Source organism: Mycothermus thermophilus (genome assembly GCF_041956435.1).
Source record: "Mycothermus thermophilus strain CBS 625.91 unplaced genomic scaffold VTJ04scaffold_1, whole genome shotgun sequence".
Lineage (NCBI taxonomy): Eukaryota > Fungi > Ascomycota > Sordariomycetes > Sordariales > Chaetomiaceae > Mycothermus > Mycothermus thermophilus.
The window spans coordinates 1730035-1745052 of NW_027191427.1; the positions used below are offsets into that span (position 1 = coordinate 1730035).

The following is a 15018-nucleotide window of genomic DNA, read 5'->3' on the forward strand; positions in this document are numbered from 1 at the left end:
AGATCAACGACGATGCCGACGACATCAACAATCACGAATTGAGAGATTACGCCGAACTCTTGCATCCAGAATTGAAACAGGCCACGCTGCATCTGCACGCCCTTTCTTCTTTGCTTTGTTTGCTGTCAGTTCCACACACACCTGCTGGCGTCAAACAATGGTCGACATGTCGAGAAACCCCCAGAAGAGTTTTCGCACAGGTGTGCAGTCCGAGGGAGCCGCAGATGCGGGAGGAGGATAGTAGTACAGCAGGTACGTACTCCATCCGAGACGCTAGATTGCTGCAGGAAAGCCCTACGGAGCCACCAGTCAGACTGGGCGTGGTGGTCCCAGAGTGTGCCCCAAGCAATTCGCATCTGCCGTTGGCTGCACCTCTGCATCTCTCCAGTCCTCCCGCACTGCAACCGTCCACTTAGACCTGCAGCTTGCGCAAGGCTGAGGGTGACTCGACGGAACACAACCCCCAGGCAACACAGGCACACAAGGACATCACGTATAAAATGTCCCGACCACCCTGTCGCTGCCTGGCCCGGTCCTGGTCTCCTTGAAGCTTCGCTTCCTTCAGACCTACGCCTCGTCATTTGGACACGACTCATCTTTCTTTGTGGGGACAACTTGGCATCAACCATGTCTCCGTCGGCTTAGATACAAAGTCCCTTGAGGCCTTGTCGCCTTGGTTGCTCACCCAGGTTTCGGCCCCTCCTCCGAGCCTGTATGCCCCCCTGACCCGTCATCAACAACCACCCACCTTTTCTCCCGCCTCCGCTTCTTTTCATCGGCTACCCCGCCCCAGCTTGAGCCGCCCTTGCTTGTCGGATCCTCCCTCCCGAGGTCATAAGGACGGATCACCCTTCCCCAGGTCCCTCTTCTCATCCTGTCTTCTTTCGACCGAACCTTCGACTTGGGTCCGTGAACGTCGCTCAACATTGTTCAGACCCTCTCTGTCAAGTTTCCAAGCATCTCTGGCATCACCTTTCAACACCTCGCGTACCACGATACCCATGATGTCATACGAAACCGACGCGGGCATGCCGGCGCCGGCAACGACGGGGGCGGGGGCTCACGCCTGCCCCAACTGCCCCAAGTCGTTTGCCCGTCTCTGTGACCTGAACAAACACGCAAAGTCTCACACCCGGCCATACAAGTGCAAGGAGCCAGGGTGCAAGTACAACACCCGCGGTTGGCCTACCGCCAAGGAGTTGGAGAGGCACTACAACGACAAGCACTCGGCGACGCCACGCACGTTCCGGTGTTTGTTCCCACCGTGCCCGTACTGGTCGAAGCGAGAGTCGAACTGCAAGCAGCACATGGAGAAAGCTCATGACTGGAATTATGTCAGGAGCAAGAGCAAGGGGAAACGGACTGCGCCACAGACGAAGGACGCCCTCGATGAAGACGCGACGACGAGCGGGAACAACGCCTCTGTCGAGCCGACCTCTCCAGATTCCCACCAGCTGCCCGAGGATTTTGTGCTCTACGATGGTGAGGCGGACGCCATCGGTGAGGACGACACTTCTTACTACTATTCCGAGCCGCACCACACTCCGGCCCCCTACGTTCCCTGGACATCACCGGCGACCCGGATGCGGAAGAACGAGACACTTCTTGAGGTGCTCACCCACTACATGAAACCAGCCCAGGGGCATCAAGACCCCCAGACTGGCGCGGAGGGTGGTGATATCGACCCTGCACTCTCAGCGTATGGGTTTCATGGCGCTGGGCAATACGCCCAGCCTGGTCTTTGCGGGCAGAGTGCGCAGGTTTCGGTGAAGGTGGAATCTCCAGTTCTGTCCTTCGATAATTACGTTCCTGCGTCCACCAAATACGAGGCCATGGACGACACATTCGTGGCGCCAAAGCAGGATCCCGGTTCGACATCGCCCGACATGAAGGGTGCAGGTTATGGAGGAGCGCCTCACCCGTACATGGTCCATGGGCCATCTAAACGTGCCGAGAGCGGCGGCGCCGAGGAGTGTTGGTCCTCGAAGAAAAGGCTCAAGCCCAACCCCGCCAAGGACTTCACCGACACGAGCATGCCCGACATTTTCCGATATGCTCACCCAGAGATATAGTGAGTGAACGCATTTCCGGGCACGCCAAGCCCACAGCCACACCCCCCTTCCCTCTCTCCGAGCCTTGCTGACCGAGCGTTGGATCAGTGACAAGAGTCGCAATGACCGGTACTCGCCCTGCCACACTGTTCACCGAGAGATCTCGACTTTAGTGTTAGCACCTTCCCCCCACCCCTCAACCCCTCCATAACGTGCTCGTTGCTGACGCAGCAATTCGATAGGCGGCACCTCAGCCGACCGGCCCATCGCCTCAAGGTGACCGAGCGGTACATCTCGTCGTTCGACATTGAGGATCCCAATTTTCAGCATCCGCGGGTTGGTGTGTGCCGGACATGCTGGCAGTCGTTTCATGACCGTTCTACGTTTGAGTCACACGTGGCCTTGCCCTGCCAGAAGGTGTCTAAGGGGAAGCGGGAGAAGTGGCGCGTCCTCTACGAAAGCTTTACTCCCCTGTCCGATTCGACTCACAATGACGCTTACGGAGCCGACCTCGCGTCCACCGAGATGGACCTTTGTGAGCCCGAGCATCAGGTCGCCCAGAATGCCGACTGCATTACGCCCACCACCCAGGCCGCACTGACGGTCCCGGGACTCGTGAATGGCTTACAGGAAGGCGCAGTGCGCCTGGTCCCTGCCGACGAGCTCGCCAGGGTTGAGAAGGAGCGCGAAGCCTTGCGCCAGCAACTCCAGCGCATGGCCGAAGCCCTCCGGATCCGGCAGATGTTCCGCGAGAATCTCAAGACCCCGCAGTCGGACCAGGACGGCCTCCTCCAGCACATGGGCTCGCAGCCCACCGACGTGGACGTCCTTGCTTTCATGTCCGAGATGGACAAAGTCGGTCCTTCTGCTGTAACGACATCGTCGCTCCCGACCATCCACCGCGTTCCGCCCAGCCCACCAACTCAGCTATCCAACTACCCAGACGTCCCAGGCAGCAACCACGCCAGCAGCCACGGTTTCGTGCAGGCAAAGGCTGCCCCCCTTCCGTCCATCGCTGACTCGGGCTATGGCACGGAGCAGAGGCGCGGCAGTCTGGGTACCATCATGCTTGGTAAAGAGCAAAATGTCACAATGGTGGACGCGGCAGCCACGACGGAGGGTCCGCTGAACTCCCTGCCCTCATCTCATGCGCCAGCACCAGTCGAGGGAGAAAGGAAGGAGGTTGGGCCTCTGTCGCTGGAACATGGCGGCAGCCAGCCGGGGTTCTACGCAGACCAGGACATTGACTATGCTGATCCGTCGTATGGTATTTTTTACCAAGACCAGATTCGTCCGTCGACGCATGGGTTTCCTTTTGAGACCTCGCAGACGGATTAGGTCCATGTTGGGCCATTTACGCATCATTTTTGCAGGTGATACAGGGGATAGACAGATCTCCTCTTCCATCACTCCAATTTTTGAGGGTGGCTTCCTTACCCACGACGCTGGTTTCGTCCAGGTTAGACGAGGCACTTTTTTACATCTCAGTTGTAACATAGAAGGGATCTGGGTGGCTACCTTGTTCTCTTGGTTTGGTTTAGTTGGGTGTTTGGTTTGGTTGGCCGGCTTTTGTCTCTTTTTGTTTAGATACTCATTACAGTACGTCGTGTTGTACGCACGGGCAGAACCACAGCTTGGAGGCAGTGGTGGATGACGAACATGATGATGACAATATTGGCTTGGGATGACATGAAGAAAGGGATGGATGGGTGGCTGTGGACATGGGATATTATGGATGTGAATGGAGCACAACATACAACTGGGCTATGTGGGAGACTGCATAATGGATGATTATCATCACCCCGAATAAGCGGAGAATTAATGCATCAAGTCTTGGTTCGCTACTTGATCTAGCACCTAGGGACCGTGAGACTTGTTTCAGTGGAAGTGAAGATTGTATAGATTCTGGTTTCTTTCTTTACGCCCGTACGTAGGACTAGGTCCTTCCTCCTTGCTTGATCTTGTGGGCTTGAATCTGCTTGGGCAACATAAACTATGAGGCTCTGGAGGCTTCTGGCCCGGTTGAGAGAATGAATCCGGAAAGGCTCGGGTTGTCTCCACAGGGAATTGGGCCACCGCCCTGGACATCCCCTTCTCTCTTTCTCACTCCGCTCTCCTGCATGAGGACGGACTGAATGGAACAAATACTTTGTGAGAGTTGCATGAGCTAGTATCTGTATAAGTAGTTGTTGGTTGTCAATTGAGGCTGTGCTTTTCGTGTAACCTGTTGGTTGGTGGTTTGTGTAACCAATCTCCTCCCATTGGGTCGCTTATGCTGCTGTTACACAAGCTCGGGGTTTGGAGGTTGATTGACTCAAGGCGGCGCTGGTTGTATTGCTCCGCTGTCCTTGTGTGCTGGAGGGAGGGTTGGCGGGGCGAAGGTTGTGTCACCTCGGATGGACGTGTTTTTCCGACTCGGACTCGCTCGCTCAGGTTTTGTGCAGGTTGACCTGTTGCTCGTCCGTTCAGGATGGTGGATATCGGTGATGATGCCATGAGAGGTAAGAAGCAACAGATGGACTCATACTCGTAAGGTCAACAATCGTTATATTGGTACACCTTGTTTTCGTTGAGTTTAATATTTTTAAACTTATTTATATATATATGTTTTATTTTGAAGACAAGACTATGGTATCGAAGAGACTGGCAGATAAGGACTCCATACTCGTCTGTCTTCGACAGACCGCGCATGAGAAGATCTGAAAATGTTCAGCCACAATGATATTATGACGGAAGCATCGGAGCAAAATCATGAACGTGAATTGTACAACACAGAATAGCAAACCTATCTACCCATCAACCCTTCTCCGCCTATGCCCAAGTATCCTTTCTCACCTTATTACTCGTAGACTTTCCAAGTTCCAAGTTGTATCACGAGAACACATCCTATCTCCAACAACATCATCCGTCCCTCTAAATACATTCACAGATCCATATTCATCGTAAATCACCACCAACCACCTACCTACCTACCTCCCATACATGTACTAATTTACGTACCTCTCCTGCTTGTTTGACCTGCTTCAGCACCTCAGCACCCAAAACAAAGCGCGCAAGTTCCCCACTCGGGCTGACACCCAAACATGGGCAGGCAAGAAAAGAGGTTGGATGTGCATCTGTTGTCGGACCCGCAGCAGTCGCCGAAGGAGGAGTAGCGGCAGGTTTGCCGGGTGTTGGGGCCGCATTGTCCGTCCTGACTGATTGTGGTTTCGGTGGAGGTAGGGGGTTGCGCGGTGGTTGTAGTCGTTGTCGTCGTTGTTGTTGATGTTGTTGTTGTTGTTGTTGATGATGATGATGATGATGATGATGATGATGATGATGAAGTAGTGCTTGTTGTTGATGTTGTTCTTGCTGTCGTTGAGGTGGTGAGTGTGGTGGATGTGACTGTCGTCGAGTTAGTTTAAGAAGAGGAAGATGTTTCAGAGGGGAGGGTGATTGGGTAAAAAAAATGCTAATATATAATGTATACTCATATATATCTCATAGAACAGATGGGACCGGTGGTCAAGAGGGATGTCACTTACCCGGCAACGAAGTTACCCTCGTCGTAATACTCGACGGCGTTGTCTTTGTCGAGGTCGAAGACGATGACGGCGAAGACGTCGACGACGACGACGACGACGACGAAGACAACGGCGGCAGAGCAGTCACCCTCGTCGAAATGGTGCTCAACGTTGTTGACGCGCTGGTAATATTCTCTGTTGAGGATGAGCCCGAGCTGCTATCGCCAGAGGGGGGATCCTCACCTCCGTCACACCTCCCCCATTGCGGCTGGCACCCGTTCGCCGCCGAACAATGCGCCTCACTCGTCCCGCACCAGCCGTAGACGGAGCAGCACCCGCCAAAGGCCGAGCCGGCGCACGTCACGCCGCTACCGCAGGTCCCGTCGGTGCTGATGGAGACGGACGGGCCTGGGTTGGTCGACCCGCCGCCGGGGCCGGCGCGGTACCAGTTGCTGGGCGGGTCGCCGAGACATTCGCCCACGGTGACGGCGCGGAAGCCGGCCCGGGAGAGGGTGGAGAGCATATGGTCGACCAGCTCGTAGACGACCAGGTAGTGGATGTCGTGCTCGATGTGCAGGTAGCTGTCGCGGCTTGGGTTGGCGCGGGAGATGGCACTGGTGAAGATGTCCTTGCTGCCTTGGATGTTGTTGTCCGGGGCGTAGACGTATCCCTCGGTGTCGAGATTGAAGTAGATGATGTGGTAGCCGAGTTCGGAGAGGATGGTTTGGCAGTTACTGGGGCAGATGGAAAAGGGCGGACGCATGTAGGTGGGGAAGAAGCCGAGGACAGAGTTGATGGCAATTTCGTTCCAGATGATTTGGTTCCGGAATTGCTCGTTGCTCAGCTGGCTGGCGTTTTGGTGAGACCAGGTATGGCTGGCAATCTGGTGGCCATCGGCGTGCATCCTCTGGGTTTGCTGTTAGCTCATCCATCATCTTCTGCCGATGGGACGGAGGAGGCCACTGGAGCATTACTCGAAGGATGGCAGGATAAGGGGTCGACGGGTCGTTGATCATCCCCTTTCCTTTATTATTCCCGTTGATGAAGAATGTGGCTTTTGCATCATAACCCTAGAAGTAAGAATACAAGTCAGCAGCCCTTAACTACGTAAAAATTGGAAATCCAGATCTAAGAGCCACCACAAACCTTTAGGATGTCCAGAAGGTCGTTGGTGTACAGGTATGGCCCATCATCAAAGGTGATGGCAATATGTCCTGGGTTTGTGCAACGGTAGATGCCCGCTCCTCCATAGGGCACATTTCCAACCTTTGGGCGCGCCACACCCGACGTATCTGGGCCGCTGGGCTTCTTGTTCTATGGTTCCTGTTAGCAGAAAGCCTCCCCGAGTGTCCGAGTCGGCGAGAGGCAAGATGCACACATACCCCGTCGCAGGCAGCCGCATAGTTGAGCTGGCAGTCAGGGGCCTGGCAGTATTCAATGCCTGATCCACACCACCTATAGAACCCACGTCAGTCATCTCTTCCACCTATATATCTTGGACGTCGAGGAGACTCACCCTTCTGCGGAACAGCAGAGTCCTGCTGCGCAGCTCCCGTATCCTGGCCCGCAGCGAGTCCCCGCGGATTGCCGACGCTCACGACATGACGGCTTGTGTTGGCGTTTAACCGCTTGTGCCTGCAATTCCTTTGCCTGGGCCTGGAGATGTTCGATGGCCCTTTTCCCTCCCAGGATCTTGGGAAGATGAAAGCCATGGTCTTCGTGGGCCCAGATAAGGCCGACCCAGGCCGCAAGGAGAGGAATTGACAACTTCATCACGGTAAGAAGGCGTGCGTTCCGAGTCGATTTCAACAACAGCACAAGTACAAGACTGGCCTAGGCAAGTCTGTGAAGCTCGACGTCAGTGACGGACGAGGACCCAGTCAAAATATTGATGAATGCCGAAGCACCATGAAGTATCCTGACCTTTCGGACGTGCAGTGAAGAAGTGTCCGAGGCAAGGAGAGGGTGGGTTAACATAGGAAAACGAGCTCAATCCGGGTAAGTATACTTGCATACGGCAGAGGCTCGTTTCCCGGAACCGGCTGCATTCTCTTGGTTGCGTGGGGTGGCACATATATTACTCCCGACCAGACTTCCACGCAGGTCACTTCAACTTGCAGCGACGAACCAAGTTTCAGGGGCGCAGTTCGCGAGAGCGAGGGAAGGGCTGGTTTCTAAGAGCTGCAGTGTGCTTCTCGCGAGCATGATCGTGTATATGAGGCCAGCATAGGGAGCTGCATATTCTCCGACCAGCTCCTTCGGTTACTCGACACGAGGCTCCTGCAGATGGTGGAATGATATGTATGTACCTATGTTTAGATTACAACTGGAGAGATGGTCTGACCTGTCGTCAAAGCCTCGACGAAGTGGTACTCTATGTCAGATAGGCACTGGCCATCACGATGAAGAAATGGAGGCTTTATGACGGCGACAGCGTCTCCAAATGACAGCGCGTTGACTTTGGAGAACTCCATTAAACATTGGTAATGTTGCTTCTGGAAAATGCAATGTTAACTTTGGCCATTAGAGAGATGACGCGGCAGAATATGTTGTTACCTTGGAAAAGGCGAGAGAAGCGGCGCGCCGAATGATGACATTCAATTCCGGCTGAAGTCGGGCTGAAGCCCGCGGCAACGACGGTTGCAGTGGAACAGGCGGATGGACGCGGAGTGACGGAACCCTCCAGCAGAGTATAGTAGCAGCACATACCATACCACGAAGAGACTTCCAGGTTCGAAGGTTGAACCGAACTTCCAGAAGGTTGGATGGAGGAGTGCATATGTTCGTGTTGCGGTCCGGAAAGTGGTTTGGGGGTTCACAACATGTCGTAGCTTTGAGATGCACTCGAAGGTGGTAACATGGAGACAACGAAGATCTCATGATACGCATCACACTGGAAGGCACCTAAATGACTAAGGGACGTATGACTCTATGATCTAGGTACTGCCCTGTATGTTGAGAACCTCTCTAGGGGTCCCAGGGGAAGTTGAAGATGTCCATGCCCATACTCCCAGAGGAATGGAATGAGATTCTCCTGAAACACAGGACCATGCAAGTAACTAACTCTATCCATTTCGCCAATGCCAGTTCTGCTTCGAGTATATTCCTTTCCACAATCACCATGTCCCAAGACACTTCAAGTGAAGCCATCACCTTAACGAAGATCCATATCCAGCCAAATCGCGTCGTACAAACCTAGCCCACTCAGGCACCACTCCTTGGACACAGCCTAGTCGTCGCCTTATGAGACAACTAACACCCCGCAGGGGCTTCTAGTACCACACCTCCAACTGGGGACGTCGGAACCTCTGTATGTATGTACAAGCCAAGGCGTCAAGGGAGGAGGGCGGGGATATCCCGCTCCTGCAGCTATCCTTTCGTCCTCCCGGCGTTCCTCCACTTCTGGTCCCGTCTGAGTTGTACCGCCACGAGGTGCTAAATCGAGAAACACCAAGAAAAGACCAAGAAACAAACCATCCACCAAGAAACACACCAAGCAACGCACCCAAGACCGGCCAAGGCACGGGACGGGAGGATCCTTTCTTGGATTTGGTACTTGGGCTGGTTGGAGGTAATATCCTCACCAATCTGCTGGGACCAAACCGAGGGATGCGACAACCTCTGGGTGGAAGCGAGTTCAGCTCCCCGGGTAAAAAGGGAACCGGTGACAAGCTATGCTGGTGGAATGCCTGGCAAAAGGAGAGATACCACAGACTGGCAGTAAAATACTACACCAGTCCGAACAGGACATCAACTGTACCTACTCTGTTGTCTATTGTATGCTTGTGCCGAAAGCTGCCGAACCAACTAGGTAGGTAAGGTATGTACGAGATGAGCAAGGTGTGATGAGAGTTTAACAAGCAGCTGGTACATGTTGCATCCATCCCGCCCATCCTAATCCCTGAGCCTATCTTGCACTCCATCTGTTGCTGTAGCACGCTTTCCTACGCCAGAAAAACTCCCCGAAGAGAATCCAACTATCCCGTCAGCGGCGCCGGGTATACAAAGGCACAGAAAGAGAGAGCCTGTGGTGGCACAACCGCGAAGCGACCACCACCTCATGGTAACGTGGTATTATCGATGGTTTCATTCAGTCACTCAGCACCTTGAACAGACACTTAGGACTAGGAAAAGACTTGCGGGGATAAGGGCACACCGCAGACGGGCCGACGATGTAAAAGTTCTGTTGCTGCTGTCGTCATCACTCCACCTCGTACACGCGCAATACCTGCAGCCCTCCGCGGACTCAGTTCGGTCCGAGCCGGGTTGATCGGTAGTTGTCTGAGATGGAGGAGGAGGAGGCTCGGGATTGGGTTGACTCGAGTTCCGTTTTCACCTGCTGCTGGCCCATGAACGAAGGCAAATGACACGGAGGAAGAGAAGAGGCAATGCAAGAGCAAAGTTGAGAGGTCATTGAAAACACTAAAAACGACCCTCGAGTCGCCAAAGTCACTTCTAATCCACCCAACCCTCTAGACCAGTCCAATCCATTCATCAAACCAGACAGAATACTCCCATTAAACATCCGAGAAAGCCAAAGACACAACAAGCAAGATAGTTGATACATAAAATAGGCCCGCCTACCCTTCCCTTCCCTTCACTTCAATCCCATCTCAAAGCATTAAATACATTCTATTACCCCCCACTCAACGAACCATCTCCCTAACCGCCCCTCCCACCGCCCCGCCAATCTCCCCAAACAGCACCCCCTTAAACACCGCCTCGCCCACCTCCTCCGTCCACTTCCCGGCCCTCTTCAACGCCTTCTTCCACAGCTCCCGCTGTTTGGCCGACAGCTCCTCCCACCCCTTGGCAGGAGTAGCTTGCTCCTCCTCGCTGGGCACCTCGACTTTGATCACTACCGCCTCCTCCTCCGTGTCCTCCCCTCCCTCGCCTCCTCCAACTGGCCGGAGCACAACCTTCACCTTCTCTCCGTCTTCCCCGACGGCGGCCGCAGTGGCCAGGTACTCTGCCAGCACGCCGTCAAGGTCTTCTACCGCCACCTTTCCCTCCGCGGCTGACGAGCTGCTTGGTGCGGTTGAAGTAACAACCACGGCCGTGCCCGGGCCCTCAGAGTGGTAGTAAATTCCTGGGTTGTGCCACTTTGCGGGAGTGAGATTCCTGGCGCCGATGACGGGTTTGGAGATACCCTTCACTTCGAGAAAGCCCTGCAACAGCAGGCCGATGATGGCGATGAGGATGGCGGTGCCGAAGAGCAGGGTGGTTGGCGAGGGTTTTCGGGATTTGAGGGCTAGGATGTACCGCCCTCCTGCTGCTGTTGCTGTTTTTCCTTTGGAAGAGGTGGAAGAAATTGATGGTGGGAGATATTTAAGAGGGAGCCGGTGCACGACGCAGGTGTTGCCCATGGAGCCGATAGACGCGAGCTTGAGATGTTGCGGTTTTGTGCTTTGTCCTTCTTCTGAAGCGGGAGGGATGAAGGGAGAGAATGCGACGCCTGAGATTGGGCCTAAATGCACCTCCTTGAGGGTCGTCACGGGGTAAAGGTTGGCGATCAGGTTCACCTCCCCCACGGATTGGTGATCCAGAGTGTACAGGGTGATGGAGCTGTCCTGACCGATGACGGCGACGACAAACTGCGCGTCTGGCTGGGGAGCTCCTGGAGCGGCGGGCGGCGTGAGGTTGCGCACAGCCAGGCCCGTGCCACGCGCGATGCCTTTGGGGAGGTGCGTCGAGAGAGAGAGCCGGCATTTGCCCTCCTTTCCGTCCTTACCCAGATCGGCGACCTTAGGGAGTCGGAAGCCGTAAAGCACAACACCACCGGCTTTTGGTCGGTTGGCGACAGCCAGGACGAAAGTTGGACTAAGGAAGCGGATGCAGCGGAAAGACGGGCGGTCGGTGGCGCCCGCGCCGACGTCGAAAGGGATGGTGTAGACACAGTGTGGTCCGTCGATAGATTCCTTGCCGATGACGAGGGTGTGGATATCATAGGAATCGCAGTAGACGAGCTGGTGCTCGTCGTCCGAGATCTGCAGCAAGTCCATATCCATCGCCTCCTTGACCAGCTCCACCTTGCCCCTGAGCTTTGGCGCGGGGTTGTTACTGGACGGCGCGGGGAGGTCGAAGACGGCAATCTCTGAATCTTTGGACCGTCCTATCGTCCCCGTGGCCACAGCACCGACTCGCCCTGATATCCTCAGCAGTCTTTGGTATGCATCAGCGTCTTTCGTGGAGAAGAGCATGGACCGGGAGAGCTCCGAAATCTTGGGTTCGGCACTGGCTTTGGACGGAAGGTCGGCGGCAAAGACACGGAAGTGCTCATTCTTCCCCTTCTTCACGTCGTCCTCGGAGGAGTTGATGCCGGCGTAGACCAATATCGAGTCCTTGTTCCTCCGGGGACCGGCGACGAGGCAGTTGACGCTGTCTTCATCGCGGCTCAGGTTGATCTCGGACACGACCTGTAAGGCATCGGCGTGGGAGGTATCTAGGACGCTGATCTTGTTGCCAACTCCGCTCTTCGCAACACCGCCGCCGCCGCCGACAATCAGGCGGTTTGGATCTTCAGGATCAAAGTCGAGAGCGTAGAGAGGATACGAGAGTCGGATCTCGGCCGACGGTATCGGGGGCGTCATCGGAGGCAGATGTTTGGGTGCCGTAAACTATAAGATATGCAAGACCTAAGGAATCGAAACGGACAAGTACTTATTAGAGAGAATTATGGTGCGTCTGTATCTATGCGTATGTAGAAGCACACCAGACAACGGATCGCAGGCAGTCTTGGTTGGAGATTGAAGCCCGATGATTGCGAGCATGCATACGGATAAGTGCGGGCTTGGAGCCAACTTTCGAGTTCTGGCTCCTTGCTCTTTGCGGCGGGCCCCTGTCTTGGTTTCAAGATAACCAATCAGACGCACGATCGCACAAAGCTCTGTACCCACCGGTCCGCATCTGGTCTTGGCACAATGACGTCTTGCATGTCTTGTTTGTGTGTCGCTGGCAGACGGACATGACACTGTCTTACGGAGCAGTCCCGGACTACATACAATTTCTTGTTCACCACTCCATCTACGTCGCCATATTCACGTGAATCGCCTTGATGTTGCAGTACGACGCCAGCGCAGGCTCGCCCAACTCTCTGCCAATGCCCGACTGCTTCACCCCGCCAAACGGGATCCGAAAGTCCGAGTCATTGCTACTGTTGATCCAAACCATGCCCGCCTCGATCTCCCGCGCAACCCTGTGGGCGCGCACAAGATCCCGCGTGAAGATGGCCGAGCCCAGGCCGTAGGTGGTGTCGTTGGCCAGCTGGATGGCCTCCTCCTCCGTGCTAAACGCGACAACGGCGACGCATGGTCCAAAGATCTCCTCACGGAAGATCTTCATGTGCGGCTTCACGTTGGTAAACACGGTCGGTGCCACGAAGAAGCCTTTGCCCTTCTGCGGCGCCGGCTCCCCCCCCAGCGCAATGGTCGCGCCTTCTTCCTGTCCTGAGCGGATGTACGAGAGCACCCGCTCGTATTGTGCCTTGGTGACCTGCGGGCCCTGGAATGTAGACGGCTCAAATGGGTCGCCCAAGACAGAGATGGACTGAACCTGGGCCTTGAATTTGGTGAGGAATTGATCGTAGATCTTTTCGTGGACCAGGATGCGTGACGTGGCGGTGCAGATCTGGCCTTGGTTGCTCATAATGCCGATATGAGACCACTTGACGGCAAGGTCAAGGTCGGCGTCGTCGAAGATGATGAGGGGTGACTTTCCACCAGTCTCGAGAGTCACATTCTTCATGGTCCCGGCCGCCATCTTCATGACTTCCTTGCCCGTGGCAGTGCTGCCAGTGAAGGCGATCTTGTCCACGTCGGGGTGCTGCACCAAGGCCGCGCCGGCCTCCCGGCCGTGGCCGTTGATGATGTTCACCACGCCCGGCGGGAAGCCAGCCTCCTTGATCAGCTGTGCCGTGTACAGCATTGACAGGGGCGTTTGTTCGGCGAGCTTGAGCACCACCGTGTTTCCGCAGCAGAGAGCCGGGCCGAGCTTCCAGGCAGCCATATCCATGGGGTAGTTCCAGGGGATGATCTGCCCGCAGACGCCAATGGGCTCCTTCACAGTGTAAGCGAACTTGTCCGGTCCGGCATCAATCACCTGGCCAAAGTTCTTGTCGGCAAAGCCCGCATAATACCTGAAAACGCTGATCACGTCGGCGAGGTCTTCGTTCAAAGCTGCCGAGTATGGCTTGCCGTTGTCAAGTGTCTCAATAGTGGCGATGAGTTCTTGGTGCTGCTCGATGAGATCGGCCAGCTTGTTCAGCAGGGCGCCACGCTCGGTGCCAGAGAGCTTCCGCCACGAGGGGTCCTTGAAAGCCTTGCGAGCGGCAGCCACCGCCTTGTCAACATCCTCCGCCGTGGCGGCGTACACGGAACAAATCTCCTCTTCGGTCCTGCGAGATGGTCAGCCACACTTACAGGTCACGAGTGAGCGGGGATGGGAAGCACAAACGTAGGGTTGATGGTGGTGATCTTCTGGCCGTTGCTGCTCGGCACGAACTCATTGTTGATAAAGAGACCCAGAGGCTGGGTCCAAGTTTTGCCGTTCGGCGCAGTGAGTTGGACTTCCATGGTGGAGTTGTTAAGTCTCAATCGGGATGTGATGTGAAAACTTCGTGACCTGGGGATGCTCAGGCAAACTCTTGTGGTTGTCTGGCGCGAGTTGGAGAGGATGGAGTTGGTGGCGGATGTCAACCGCTTCCACGTCCGCGTGGTGTGCGGTAAGAAATAGGTCATTGGGTTCCCGTCTCCTCCAAATCCTGTCCAGCGCGGTTGTGTTACAAGGACAAAGATGTGATAGTGAGATCAAGGTGGGGGTGGCTCCTGCTCGATAACGCCGGGCTGGGCATTCTTGGGCATACTTGGTAGGGTCCGTCTATCTGACTTAAAGGTCAGGTCCACGGGCACCTCTATGCAGCTCAGGTGGATCTCGAAGCTTGAACTCCCCTCGAGAGCTCCATTCATCCTTCGCAGACTCAATCATCATCCAATATGAGCATCTCACTTCGCAGTCCAGGGTCAAAATCGCTATAGTACGGAACAGGCCGATATCTACTTATACATTATTTGGCGTATGCTGGTCACGATTCAGATTCCAGAATATGTCGTTTGCACCGCGCAGTTCCAATATAGCCAGGTATTTCTCGGGAACTCTGTGATTTGTTTCCTGTGTCGACACAGAAGCCATGACGCATCCATGCTTCCCATTCCCCTCGATCCCCTCCTTTGCCGAGAGCGGGAGCTTCGGGTGGACCCAAAACGGCAATGAGCCCCCGCACACGCCCCACTCTTCTGCATGGACAGGGATCTTGGCCCGCGACGTTGGAACTGCGTCAACACAACCATCAGCCAACCGCCATTGTTGCCTCCAGCCTGAAGCCGAGCCACAGCAGGCTTCTGTCCAGTCCATTCCGTTCCGTAGAACGTCCACCAAACATCAACAAAATCGATTTCCGGGACTCACAC

The 15018-nt window shown here is 55.2% G+C and overlaps 5 protein-coding genes across 5 annotated transcripts; 1 reads left to right on the plus strand and 4 right to left on the minus strand.

Annotated features, from left to right (window-relative positions):
• Positions 1–1001: 1001 nt before the first annotated feature.
• On the plus strand, positions 1002–3389 carry VTJ04DRAFT_641 (uncharacterized protein; the record flags this gene model as incomplete). Its single annotated transcript, XM_069364626.1, has 3 exons — positions 1002–2071; positions 2160–2225; positions 2294–3389. The coding sequence occupies 3 exons, from the start codon at positions 1002–1004 to the stop codon at positions 3387–3389; spliced, it is 2232 nt and encodes a 743-aa protein (XP_069223250.1).
• A 16-nt stretch (positions 3390–3405) lies between these two features.
• VTJ04DRAFT_642 (uncharacterized protein) lies at positions 3406–3806 on the minus strand (the record flags this gene model as incomplete). The annotated part of the gene is made up of 2 exons (XM_069364637.1): positions 3406–3496; positions 3547–3806. 2 exons carry the CDS (start codon positions 3804–3806, stop codon positions 3406–3408), a joined length of 351 nt encoding a protein of 116 aa, XP_069223251.1.
• Positions 3807–5074: 1268 nt separating this feature from the next.
• On the minus strand, positions 5075–7327 carry VTJ04DRAFT_643 (uncharacterized protein; the record flags this gene model as incomplete). The annotated part of the gene is made up of 7 exons (XM_069364648.1): positions 5075–5435; positions 5576–5749; positions 5809–6461; positions 6529–6624; positions 6701–6868; positions 6937–7009; positions 7071–7327. The coding sequence occupies 7 exons, from the start codon at positions 7325–7327 to the stop codon at positions 5075–5077; spliced, it is 1782 nt and encodes a 593-aa protein (XP_069223252.1).
• A 2873-nt stretch (positions 7328–10200) lies between these two features.
• Positions 10201–12144, minus strand: VTJ04DRAFT_644 (uncharacterized protein; the record flags this gene model as incomplete). The annotated part of the gene is made up of 1 exon (XM_069364659.1): positions 10201–12144. One exon carries the CDS (start codon positions 12142–12144, stop codon positions 10201–10203), a length of 1944 nt encoding a protein of 647 aa, XP_069223253.1.
• A 433-nt stretch (positions 12145–12577) lies between these two features.
• On the minus strand, positions 12578–14124 carry VTJ04DRAFT_645 (uncharacterized protein; the record flags this gene model as incomplete). Its single annotated transcript, XM_069364670.1, has 2 exons — positions 12578–13946; positions 14006–14124. 2 exons carry the CDS (start codon positions 14122–14124, stop codon positions 12578–12580), a joined length of 1488 nt encoding a protein of 495 aa, XP_069223254.1.
• Positions 14125–15018: the final 894 nt, after the last annotated feature.